The 11449-nt window shown below is 37.7% G+C and overlaps 3 protein-coding genes across 3 annotated transcripts; all 3 read left to right on the top strand.

Annotated features, from left to right (window-relative positions):
- The first annotated feature begins 1452 nt into the window (after positions 1–1452).
- On the top strand, positions 1453–2391 carry LOC133107250 (olfactory receptor 8I2-like). The gene has a single exon (XM_061216210.1). It carries the CDS (start codon positions 1453–1455, stop codon positions 2389–2391), a length of 939 nt encoding a protein of 312 aa, XP_061072194.1.
- A 3389-nt stretch (positions 2392–5780) lies between these two features.
- On the top strand, positions 5781–6719 carry LOC133108740 (olfactory receptor 8I2-like). Its single transcript, XM_061218447.1, has one exon. The coding sequence runs from the start codon at positions 5781–5783 to the stop codon at positions 6717–6719; it is 939 nt and encodes a 312-aa protein (XP_061074431.1).
- Positions 6720–10111: 3392 nt separating this feature from the next.
- LOC133107269 (putative gustatory receptor clone PTE03) lies at positions 10112–11050 on the top strand. The gene has a single exon (XM_061216238.1). It carries the CDS (start codon positions 10112–10114, stop codon positions 11048–11050), a length of 939 nt encoding a protein of 312 aa, XP_061072222.1.
- Positions 11051–11449: the final 399 nt, after the last annotated feature.

The following is an 11449-nucleotide window of genomic DNA, read 5'->3' on the forward strand; positions in this document are numbered from 1 at the left end:
GTCACTGAGGCTTCAGTTTTGGTCATAAACTCCATCAACATGTTTGGCAGTAAGATAGGAATGTATACAAGGAGAAGCACCTGAAACTTACTGTCAAATATGAAGGTAGGTCATTCATGTTTTGGAGATGTTTTGAACTATTTTAAAACTGGCATAGACTCAACAACAAATGTATGCTAAACCTGATGATTCATGGTATCCCAGCATAATTTTGCAATGTTCCAAAGAGCACCTTGTGATGTTACTGAATGCTTGGCTTTGGTCAGTCTTCAAGTGTTCAAGTAAATGTTCAATGGGGTTGAGGTCAGGTGATTGTGGATTGTCCAGCACTTCTTGCTCTTCTTTGGTCTTTGAGTAGTCTTCGAGTTACTTTGAAGTAACCTTCATTTCATTTGTTTTATTTTTTACAAAATCCTAAAATGTTCTGTTTATTTTCAGGATTACATGAAAAATATATATATATTTCCAATGTGGTGTCAGACTTTTGGACACCACTGTACATCTAAATCCATACAGAAAAGATTAACTGAAAACAACATCACCATTCTGCAATGGCTTAGGGGGGTGCATAGGCACAAACCCAAGGATGTCATATGATTCTGAGAAATGATGGAGAAACAATCTCCATGTGTTCTTTAACCTTATTACAAATTATAGGAAAAACTCATTCCTGTCGTCTTTGCTAGGAGTGTTTGTACAAAGTATTATCCAGTTGTGCCAATAATTCTGAAACTTGTTTTTTGGAAAGACTTTGGTTGATTCCATTGAATCGTTAATAAATCGCACTACTTAACAAGTGTTGGAAAATAAAGCTAATTTCAATCATGCTATTATTTGTCTGGGGATATTTATCAAGGGTGCCAATTTTGGAGCCCACTGTATGTGTTTTCAAACCACTTTCATGCCTGCTACAAATACACATTTCATTCTCAAGGGCATATTTACTTGCCCATGTTATTTTTCTCTTTTTATGTCCCGTTGTTTACTTGATTTCATTCATTGGTGTATGTGAGGGTGATTCGTTTGCAAATCTCAAAGGCCATTTATACAATCCAGACAGCCTATATAAAGCCTGATACGGTGGGCATAGATAGGCATTACATATTTCTGCATGTTGCTTCCTTGTATCGCGTTAGACAGATAAACCGAATGAATGGTTTCTCTGTCTTAATGTTAACTCTGACGAAGTTTTTTAATGTTTTAATGTTAATTCTGATGAACTGTTTTATGATTGTTTCAGGATTTCAAACGTAAAGTTAGTTATATTATTCAAATGGCAATAATTTTGTAATCGGAGCTAGACTATTATAGATTACAATAATCAATAACCCCCTGCAGGCGGTTTGGTATTTTTTCTTTTTGCGGTACAGGAGAAACAAACACTGGGGAAAGTTACCCAAGAACATCTCAGAACCTCCCTTGTGTTTTATAAACAACTGTAATAAAACTGCCATGGACAATTCAACTGGAAAGGTTTTTGTTCTACAAGGACTGAATGAGACGACATCAAACAAACACGCATACTTTGTCGTCGCTCTCCTGGCTTACTTTTTTACTATTTTAGTGAACCTGACTTTGATCGTGACAATTATTTTGGAGAAAACGCTTCATGATCCCATGTTTATATTTCTGGGTAACTTGTGTGTAAATGGGATATTTGGTGCCTCTTCATTTTATCCGAAACTAATGGTGGACCTTTTATCTAACTCGAGTTTGGCTGGAGTTGTTTCGTATGAAGCTTGCCTGGTTCAGATTTTTATAATATACAACTACGTCTTCTGCGAAATCACTACGTTAGCTGTGATGGCTTATGACCGGTATGTCGCGATATGCAAGCCGCTCAGTTACCACTCTATCATCACGCCTCGGAAGGTAATGCAATTGCTGCTTTTTGCCTGGCTGTTATCCTTCTGTGAATCAGCTGTTGGGATGGGCCTGATAGCCAGACTACCTCTCTGTGGATTCAACATTGAAAAGATTTACTGCACAAACTGGGGAGTGGTAAAGCTGTCATGTGTAGATACCACTGTAAACAACATATATGGATACACGCTCATCTTTTCTCATATTTCACAAGCAGTGATGATCTTGGTGTCCTATGTTCATATCGTCAAAGCATCCGTGCGATCGCAGGAACAACGAAATAAATTCATGCAGTCTTGTTTGCCACATTTAATATCATTGACGAACTTCTTCATGGCACTCGTTTTTGATGTTATGTACGCTCGGTATGGTTCCTACAGTCGTCTGCACGCTCTCCGCAATTTCATGTCCTTGGAATACCTCGTAGTGCCCCCGCTCCTCAACCCCCTCATCTACGGCCTGAAATTGAACCAGATCCGCCGGAGAATTTTTCGAATTTGCAGCCGGAAAATACATGCTCTAAAGTGAATGTAATTTTTACCTTCCCCTCCAACGCTGGAAAATATTTTTACTATGTCCTTGAATCAATTGTACATTTGTATTTGAAATACTGGTGTTTGAATGATCAATCCGTCACGTTTCCTACCATAGTCCTTCGTAAGATAAATTCATTTATTGTGACGTGATTTTGCAAACCATGTGTAACCTAATTTAATTCTTTATACTTCCAGGTATGGGTCTGGCAGACAGTAGCCGACATTTGCCCTATGAAGCTGTTTCATGGTAAAAAGCATATTTCTCGTCATAAAGGCCTTTCGGGTTTTCCAGGCGCATATAAGCCAAATTGCTTGACCGCGCACGTTTGAAAAAAATACAGTGATATTTGTTAGCAAAATCTTATGTCAGGAAAAATAACAATATGAGACGTAATATTTCATATCAGAAATACAGCAGCATCAAAGTGAATAATATAGTTTCACATAGCCTATGCCAGGGAATACTACATCCCTGAAAATATCACTGTGAAATTGGACATGTCACCGTGAAGAAAAAAGGGCGAGATCAAAATGAAATGTATCAGAAAAAAAAACGTTCTAAGCGGTAAAGGACGCCACATATGATTCACCGTAGACTACGTGGGCCTATCGAAAACAACACTTTATTCTGACTCGGGGAGTTACGATTGAGTTAACCGATGAGCTAGGGACGCACTGGACGACGACTCTCAACCGAAATAAAAAGACGCAAAAAATATAAGTGCACTTTTTTCTTTTTCTTTTTTGACATTTAGAATTTGGTAAGAAAACGGAATCCAAAATGTTCCTTTTTTTCAATAGGCATATATTACTGTAGTTACTGACATAGAAAGTTTTGGTGTGGGATTCTTTAAAATGTTTAATATTTCAACCAAATCAGGCAACTAAATCATTACTAAAGGTAGTGCGGTCCTTTATCGCTCCGACTTTAGAGCCAATACTGTTTGTAGTAGAAGCACACGGGTAAGATACATTTGACACTTTGAGTTCAGGTCGTTTATTTTTGTAGTTTTTATGTGTACTTCAGGACTTGGTTTTGAGACTAAATTGTGTTATGCCTCTACATGCATATATACATGCGTCCGTATGTCCGCACACTGCTTTCACTGTAGGCTCAGATTTGTTTTATTTTTCATTGTTTACCATGTAAACAGTATTGATTCATCTTCACTGAGTATTTTATGGAATTGAGAATAGCTATCGTTCTTAAGTGTAATGACTGGATAGCTATCTGATGTTTACATATTAAATGCTTTAAAAAAATGCTTCTGAAATAAACATAGCTATATTTTCCTTCGCAAATTTCTTCGTGCAATTTCTCTTTCAGCGTTGCCCAGTTCTCAAAGCACACAATAGCCACACAAATGCTTAATTATTACAACAAAAAAAACCCTAGAAAAACATCCACAATCAAGTTTGAAAATGAAAGAATAATTGCATGAGAATTAGTATACACGTTTCCTATATGTTTGTGCATATCAGCATAATCTATTGGTTAATATCTGTGTCGTTTAATTTATACAGCCTTTTTTCATTTTCATCAAGGATGGCATTAAGTCTTAAGTCTGGTCCTGATATGTGTTTCTCTCTGCCTGTGTGCGCCCATGTGCCGGTGTGTGCATGTGTGTTTGCGTATAGGTGAGTGTGTGGCAGAGAAATAGACTTTTACTCTTCAAAAGCTAATGGATTCTCCAGCGTTCTCTCCAGTTGGTTGGAAAGATCTGCCTTACTGTAATTAATTCACATGAATAAAATAAACACATAAAGGGGTTTAACGCCATCTGGCCTGCAGTTTGTGGTCCAGACCACAGGGTGTCAATAAGAAACCACATAAACAAGTTCTGCTCCCAAGTGCCAAACTGATTTCAAAAGAAGAACTTTATTATGAAATGGATTGTAAGGTAACCCGAATCAGAATTTTAAAAAGAATTCCGCCATAGCTTATGTTGTTTTCGTGTTGAAGCGCTTTGCTTGTTGGTGCGCTTTTATTTAAAACCAAGAAATCAGAGAAAATAATGAATTACACCAGTAATGTGATGGTGCTTCTGGCAAATCAACCCTGACTGCAAAGTCATTTATGACACCATGACAATGATATTAAAATAATGTAAATAAAACATGACATGCAAGGCGTATTGCCTGGTGGTGAAGCGGGAAGAGGCCCGATACCACTATCTGAGGTACCGAGTTCTTGCACCAATTTGGCGAAAATTATATATATGGTTGGATAATTAAATTTGTTTTTTTTTAATTCTATGAATAAGTTCCCACTTGTCATGATGAATGCAATATTTTAAAGTATTCCTGCAGTGTTTTAATGATAAAGAACACTACTTTCTCTCATAACGCAGTCAAGCAGTCGTTGCATGGAGTGCATAATCAATCCTGGAGCTGTCGATGGGCGTAGTAATGTAGCTCGTATATCCCTTAAGCAACTTCCTCAGGGATAGTTTGGGAAACACGCCTAGACAAGTAACAACTTTAGTAAAGTATACCTTTCGAGTCTTCCTAAAATGCTAAGAGAATGCTATCGGGAAACACGGCCCAGGTGTGTAAATAATTATGATAATTTGTTTTTTGTGAAAACATTTTTTTATTTTGAAAATATAAGACTTTAGTTGATTCCATTGAATCATTATTAAATTACACTACTTTACAATTGTTGGAAAATCAAGCTTATTTCAATCATGGTATTATTTTTCTGTGCATATTTATCAAGGGTGCCAATCATTTTGGAGCCCACTGCGTGTTCTCAAACCTCTTTTCATGCCTGCTACAAACACACATTTCATTCCCAAGGGCATATTTACTTGCCCATGTTATCTTTCTCTTTTTTCGTCGCATTGTTGACTTGATTTAATTCATTGGTGTATGTGACGGTGATTCCTTTACAAGTCTCAAAGGCCATTTATACAATCCAGACAGCCTATATAAAGCCTGATACGGTGGGCATAGATAGGCATTACATCTTTCTGCGTGTTGCTTCCTTGCATCGCGTTAGACAGAGAAACCGAATGAATGGTTTCTCTGTCTTAATGTTAACTCTGACATTATTTTTAGATGCATTAAGGTTTTATTGTGAAGTCTGAAGTCTGAATTGTTCTGGGATTGTTTTACAGTTTCAAACGTAACTATATTATTCAAACTATATTATTCAACTATATTATTCACGCATTTTCTGAACATGTATAATCAGAGCTAGATTATTCATGCTGGAGTCGCAGATCTAGAAGCATTCGTACAAACGTGGTCTGATTCCTGCAGACGGTTTGGTGTTTTTTTTTCTTTTCGCGGTACAGGAGAAATAAACACTGGGAAAGGTAACCAAAGAACATCTCAGAACCCCCCCTGCGTTTCATAAACAACTGTAATACAACTACCATGGAGAATTCAACTGGAAGAGTGATTATTCTACAAGGACTGAATGAGACGACGTCAAACAAACACGCATACTTTGTCGTCGCTCTCCTGGGTTACTTTTTTACTATTTTAGTAAACCTGACTTTGATCGTGACAATTTATTTGGAGAAAACGCTCCATGAGCCCATGTTTCTATTTATCTGTAACTTGTGTGTAAATGGGATATATGGTGCCTCTTCATTTTATCCGAAACTAATGGTGGACCTTTTATCTGACTCGAGTTTGGCTCCAGTTATTTCGTATGAAGCTTGCCTGGCTCAGATTTTTGTAATATACAGCTACGTCTTCTGCGAAATCACTACGTTAGCTGTGATGGCTTATGACCGGTATGTTGCGATATGCAAGCCGCTCAGTTATCACTCTATCATCACGCCTCGGAAGGTAATGCAATTTTTGTTTTTTGCCTGGCTGTTTTCCATCTGTGAATCAGCTGTTGGGGTGGGCCTGGTAGCCAGACTGCCTCTCTGTGGATTCAACATTGAAAAGATTTACTGCACAAACTGGGGAGTGGCAAAGCTGTCATGTGTAGATACCACTGTAAACAACATATATGGATACATACTCACGTTTTCTCATATTTCACAAGCAGTGATGATCTTGGTGTCCTATGTTCATATCGTCAAAGCATCTGTGCGATCGCAGGAACAACGAAGTAAATTCATGCAGTCTTGTTTGCCACATTTAATATCATTGACGAATTTTTTCATTGCACTGGTTTTTGACATCATGTACGCTCGGTATGGTTCCCGCAACCGCTTGCACGCTCTCCGCAATTTCATGTCCCTGGAGTACCTCGTAGTTCCACCGCTCCTAAACCCCCTCATCTACGGCCTGAAACTGAATCAGATCCGCCGGAGAATCTTTCGAATTTGCAGCCGGAAAATACATGCTCTAAAGTGAATGTAGTTTTTACCTTCCCCTCCAACGCTGGGAAATATTTTTACTATGTCCTTGAATCAATTGTACATTTGTATTTGAAATACTGGTGTTTGAATGATCAATCAGTCACGTTTCCTACCATAGTCCTTCGTAAGATAAATTCATTTATTGTGACGTGATTTTGCAAACCATGTGTAACCTATTTTAATTCTTTATAATACTTCCAGGTATGGGTCTGGCAGACAGTAGCCGACATTTGCACTATGAAGCTGCTTCATGGTAAAAAGCATATTTCTCGTCATAAAGGCCTTTCGGGTTTTCCAGGCGCATATAAGCCAAATTGCTTGACCGCGCACGTTTGAAAAAAATACAGTGATATTTGTTAGCAAAATCTTATGTCAGGAAAAATAACAATATGAGACGTAATATTTCATATCAGAAATACAGCAGCATCAAAGTGAATAATATAGTTTCACATAGCCTATGCCAGGGAATACTACATCCCTGAAAATATCACTGTGAAATTGGACATGTCACCGTGAAGAAAAAAGGGCGAGATCAAAATGAAATGTATCAGAAAAAAAAACTTTCTAAGCGGTAAAGGACGCCACATATGATTAACCGTAGACTACGTGGGCCTATCGAAAACAACACTTTATTCTGACTCTGGGAGTTACGATTGAGTTAACCGATGAGCTAGGGACGCACTGGACGATGACTCTCAACCGAAATAAAAAGACGCAAAAAATATAAGTGCACTTTTTTCTTTTTCTTTTTTGACATTTAGAATTTGGTAAGAAAACGGAATCCAAAATGTTCCTTTTTTTCAATAGGCATATATTACTGTAGTTACTGACATAGAAAGTTTTGGTGTGGGATTCTTTAAAATGTTTAATATTTCAACCAAATCAGGCAACTAAATCATTACTAAAGGTAGTGCGGTCCTTTATCGCTCCGACTTTAGAGCCAATACTGTTTGTAGTAGAAGCACACGGGTAAGATACATTTGACACTTTGAGTTCAGGTCGTTTATTTTTGTAGTTTTTATGTGTACTTCAGGACTTGGTTTTGAGACTAAATTGTGTTATGCCTCTACATGCATATATACATGCGTCCGTATGTCCGCACACTGCTTTCACTGTAGGCTCAGATTTGTTTTATTTTTCATTGTTTACCATGTAAACAGTATTGATTCATCTTCACTGAGTATTTTATGGAATTGAGAATAGCTATCGTTTTTAAGTGTAATGACTGGATAGCTATCTGATGTTTACATATTAAATGCTTTAAAAAAATGCTTCTGAAATAAACATAGCTATATTTTCCTTCGCAAATTTCTTCGTGCAATTTCTCTTTCAGCGTTGCCCAGTTCTCAAAGCACACAATAGCCACACAAATGCTTAATTATTACAACAAAAAAAACCCTAGAAAAACATCCACAATCAAGTTTGAAAATGAAAGAATAATTGCATGAGAATTAGTATACACGTTTCCTATATGTTTGTGCATATCAGCATAATCTATTGGTTAATATCTGTGTCGTTTAATTTATACAGCCTTTTTTCATTTTCATCAAGGATGGCATTAAGTCTTAAGTCTGGTCCTGATATGTGTTTCTCTCTGCCTGTGTGCGCCCATGTGCCGGTGTGTGCATGTGTGTTTGCGTATAGGTGAGTGTGTGGCAGAGAAATAGACTTTTACTCTTCAAAAGCTAATGGATTCTCCAGCGTTCTCTCCAGTTGGTTGGAAAGATCTGCCTTACTGTAATTAATGCACATGAATAAAATAAACACATAAAGGGGTTTAACGCCATCTGGCCTGCAGTTTGTGGTCCAGACCACAGGGTGTCAATAAGAAACCACATAAAAAAGTTCTGCTCCCAAGTGCCAAACTGATTTCAAAAGAAGAACTTTATTATAAAACGGATTGTAAGGTAACCCGAATCAGAATTTTTTTTTAAATTCCGCCATAGCTTATGTTGTTTTCGTGTTGAAGCGCTTTGCTTGTTGGTGCGCTTTTATTTAAAACCAAGAAATCAGAGAAAATAATGAATTACACCAGTAATGTGATGGTGCTTCTGGCAAATCAACCCTGACTGCAAAGTCATTTATGACACCATGACAATTATATTAAAATAATGTAAATAAAACATGACATGCAAGGCGTATTGCCTGGTGGTGAAGCGGGAAGAGGCCCGATACCACTATCTGAGGTACCGAGTTCTTGCACCAATTTGGCGAAAATTATATATATGGTTGGATAATTAAATTTGTATGTTTTTAATTCTATGAATAAGTTCCCACTTGTCATGATGAATGCAATATTTTAAAGTATTCCTGCAGTGTTTTAATGATAAAGAACACTACTTTCTCTCATAACGCAGTCAAGCAGTCGTTGCATGGAGTGCATAATCAATCCTGGAGCTGTCGATGGGCGTAGTAATGTAGCTCGTATATCCCTTAAGCAACTTCCTCAGGGATAGTTTGGGAAACACGCCTAGACAAGTAACAACTTTAGTAAAGTATACCTTTCGAGTCTTCCTAAAATGCTAAGAGAATGCTATCGGGAAACACGGCCCAGGTGTGTAAATAATTATGATAATTTGTTTTTTGTGAAAACATTTTTTTATTTTGAAAATATAAGACTTTAGTTGATTCCATTGAATCATTATTAAATTACACTACTTTACAATTGTTGGAAAATCAAGCTTATTTCAATCATGGTATTATTTTTCTGTGCATATTTATCAAGGGTGCCAATCATTTTGGAGCCCACTGTGTGTTCTCAAACCTCTTTTCATGCCTGCCACAAACACACATTTCATTCCCAAGGGGATATTTACTTGCCCATGTTATCTTTCTCTTTTTTCGTCGCATTGTTGACTTGATTTAATTCATTGGTGTATGTGACGGTGATTCCTTTACAAGTCTCAAAGGCCATTTATACAATCCAGACAGCCTATATAAAGCCTGATACGGTGGGCATAGATAGGCATTACATCTTTCTGCGTGTTGCTTCCTTGCATCGCGTTAGACAGAGAAACCGAATGAATGGTTTCTCTGTCTTAATGTTAACTCTGACATTATTTTTAGATGCATTAAGGTTTTATTGTGAAGTCTGAAGTCTGAATTGTTCTGGGATTGTTTTACAGTTTCAAACGTAACTATATTATTCAAACTATATTATTCAACTATATCATTCACGCATTTTCTGAACATGTATAATCAGAGCTAGATTATTCATGCTGGAGTCGCAGATCTAGAAGCATTCGTACAAACGTGGTCTGATTCCTGCAGACGGTTTGATGTTTTTTTTTCTTTTTGCGGTACAGGAGAAATAAACACTGGGAAAGGTAACCAAAGAACATCTCAGAACCCCCCTTGCGTTTCATAAACAACTGTAATACAACTACCATGGAGAATTCAACTGGAAGAGTGATTATTCTACAAGGACTGAATGAGACGACGTCAAACAAACACGCATACTTTGTCGTCGCTCTCCTGGGTTACTTTTTTACTATTTTAGTAAACCTGACTTTGATCGTGACAATTATTTTGGAGAAAACGCTCCATGAGCCCATGTTTCTATTTATCTGTAACTTGTGTGTAAATGGGATATATGGTGCCTCTTCATTTTATCCGAAAATAATGGTGGACCTTTTATCTGACTCGAGTTTGGCTCCAGTTATTTCGTATGAAGCTTGCCTGGCTCAGATTTTTGTAATATACAGCTACGTCTTCTGCGAAATCGCTACGTTAGCTGTGATGGCTTATGACAGGTATGTCGCCATTTGCAAGCCGCTCAGTTACCACTCTATCGTCAAGCCTCGGAAGGTGATGCAATTGTTGATTTTTGCCTGGCTGTTTTCCATCTGTGAATCAGCTGTTGGGGTGGGCCTGATAGCCAGACTACCCCTCTGTGGATTCAAAATTGAAAAGCTTTACTGCACAAACTGGGGAGCGGTAAAGCTATCATGCATAGGAACCACTGTAAACAACATATACGGATACACACTCGTCTGCTGTAATATTTCACAAGCAGTGATGATCTTGGTGTCCTATGTTAATATCATCAAAGCATCTGTGCGATCACAGGAACAACGAAATAAATTCATGCAGACCTGTTTGCCCCATTTAATAACATTGACCAACTTCATAATTGCACTCGTTTTTGATGTAATGTACGCTCGCTACGGTTCCTACAGTCGTCTGCACGCTCTCCGCAATTTCATGTCCCTGGAGTACCTCGTAGTGCCCCCGCTCCTCAACCCCCTCATCTACGGCCTGAAACTGAACCAGATCCGCCGGAAAATCTTTCGAACTTGCAGCCGGAAAATAGATGCTTTAAAGTGAATGTCGTTTTTACCTTCCCCTCCAGGGCTGGAAAAGATTTTTACTATGTCATTGATTCAATTGTACATTTGTATTTGGCGTCTGAGTGATCAATCAGAAACGCCACGTTTACTACATTAGTCTTTAAATAAATAAATTCATCTTTCTTGTGACGTGATTTTGTTTGCAAACCATGTGTAGCCTATTTTAATTATCTCTAATACGTCCATAACCCTTATCATAAAAGCCTATCGGGTTTTCGAGGCGCATATAGGCCTGGCCGCGAAACATCCAGTGATATTTGATAGCAAAAGCTCATGTCAAGAAAAATATAATAACATGAGGCGTAATATTTCATATCAGAAATATAGCAGCATCAAAGTGAATAATATAGTATCACATAGCCTATACCAGGAATAC

Source organism: Conger conger, chromosome 13 (assembly GCF_963514075.1).
Source record: "Conger conger chromosome 13, fConCon1.1, whole genome shotgun sequence".
Lineage (NCBI taxonomy): Eukaryota > Metazoa > Chordata > Actinopteri > Anguilliformes > Congridae > Conger > Conger conger.

Bases quoted from the DNA above. Each gene is read 5' to 3' on its own strand.
- LOC133107250 (XM_061216210.1), top strand. From the start codon at position 1,453: ATGGACAATTCAACTGGAAAGGTTTTTGTTCTACAAGGACTGAATGAG.
- LOC133108740 (XM_061218447.1), top strand. From the start codon at position 5,781: ATGGAGAATTCAACTGGAAGAGTGATTATTCTACAAGGACTGAATGAG.
- LOC133107269 (XM_061216238.1), top strand. From the start codon at position 10,112: ATGGAGAATTCAACTGGAAGAGTGATTATTCTACAAGGACTGAATGAG.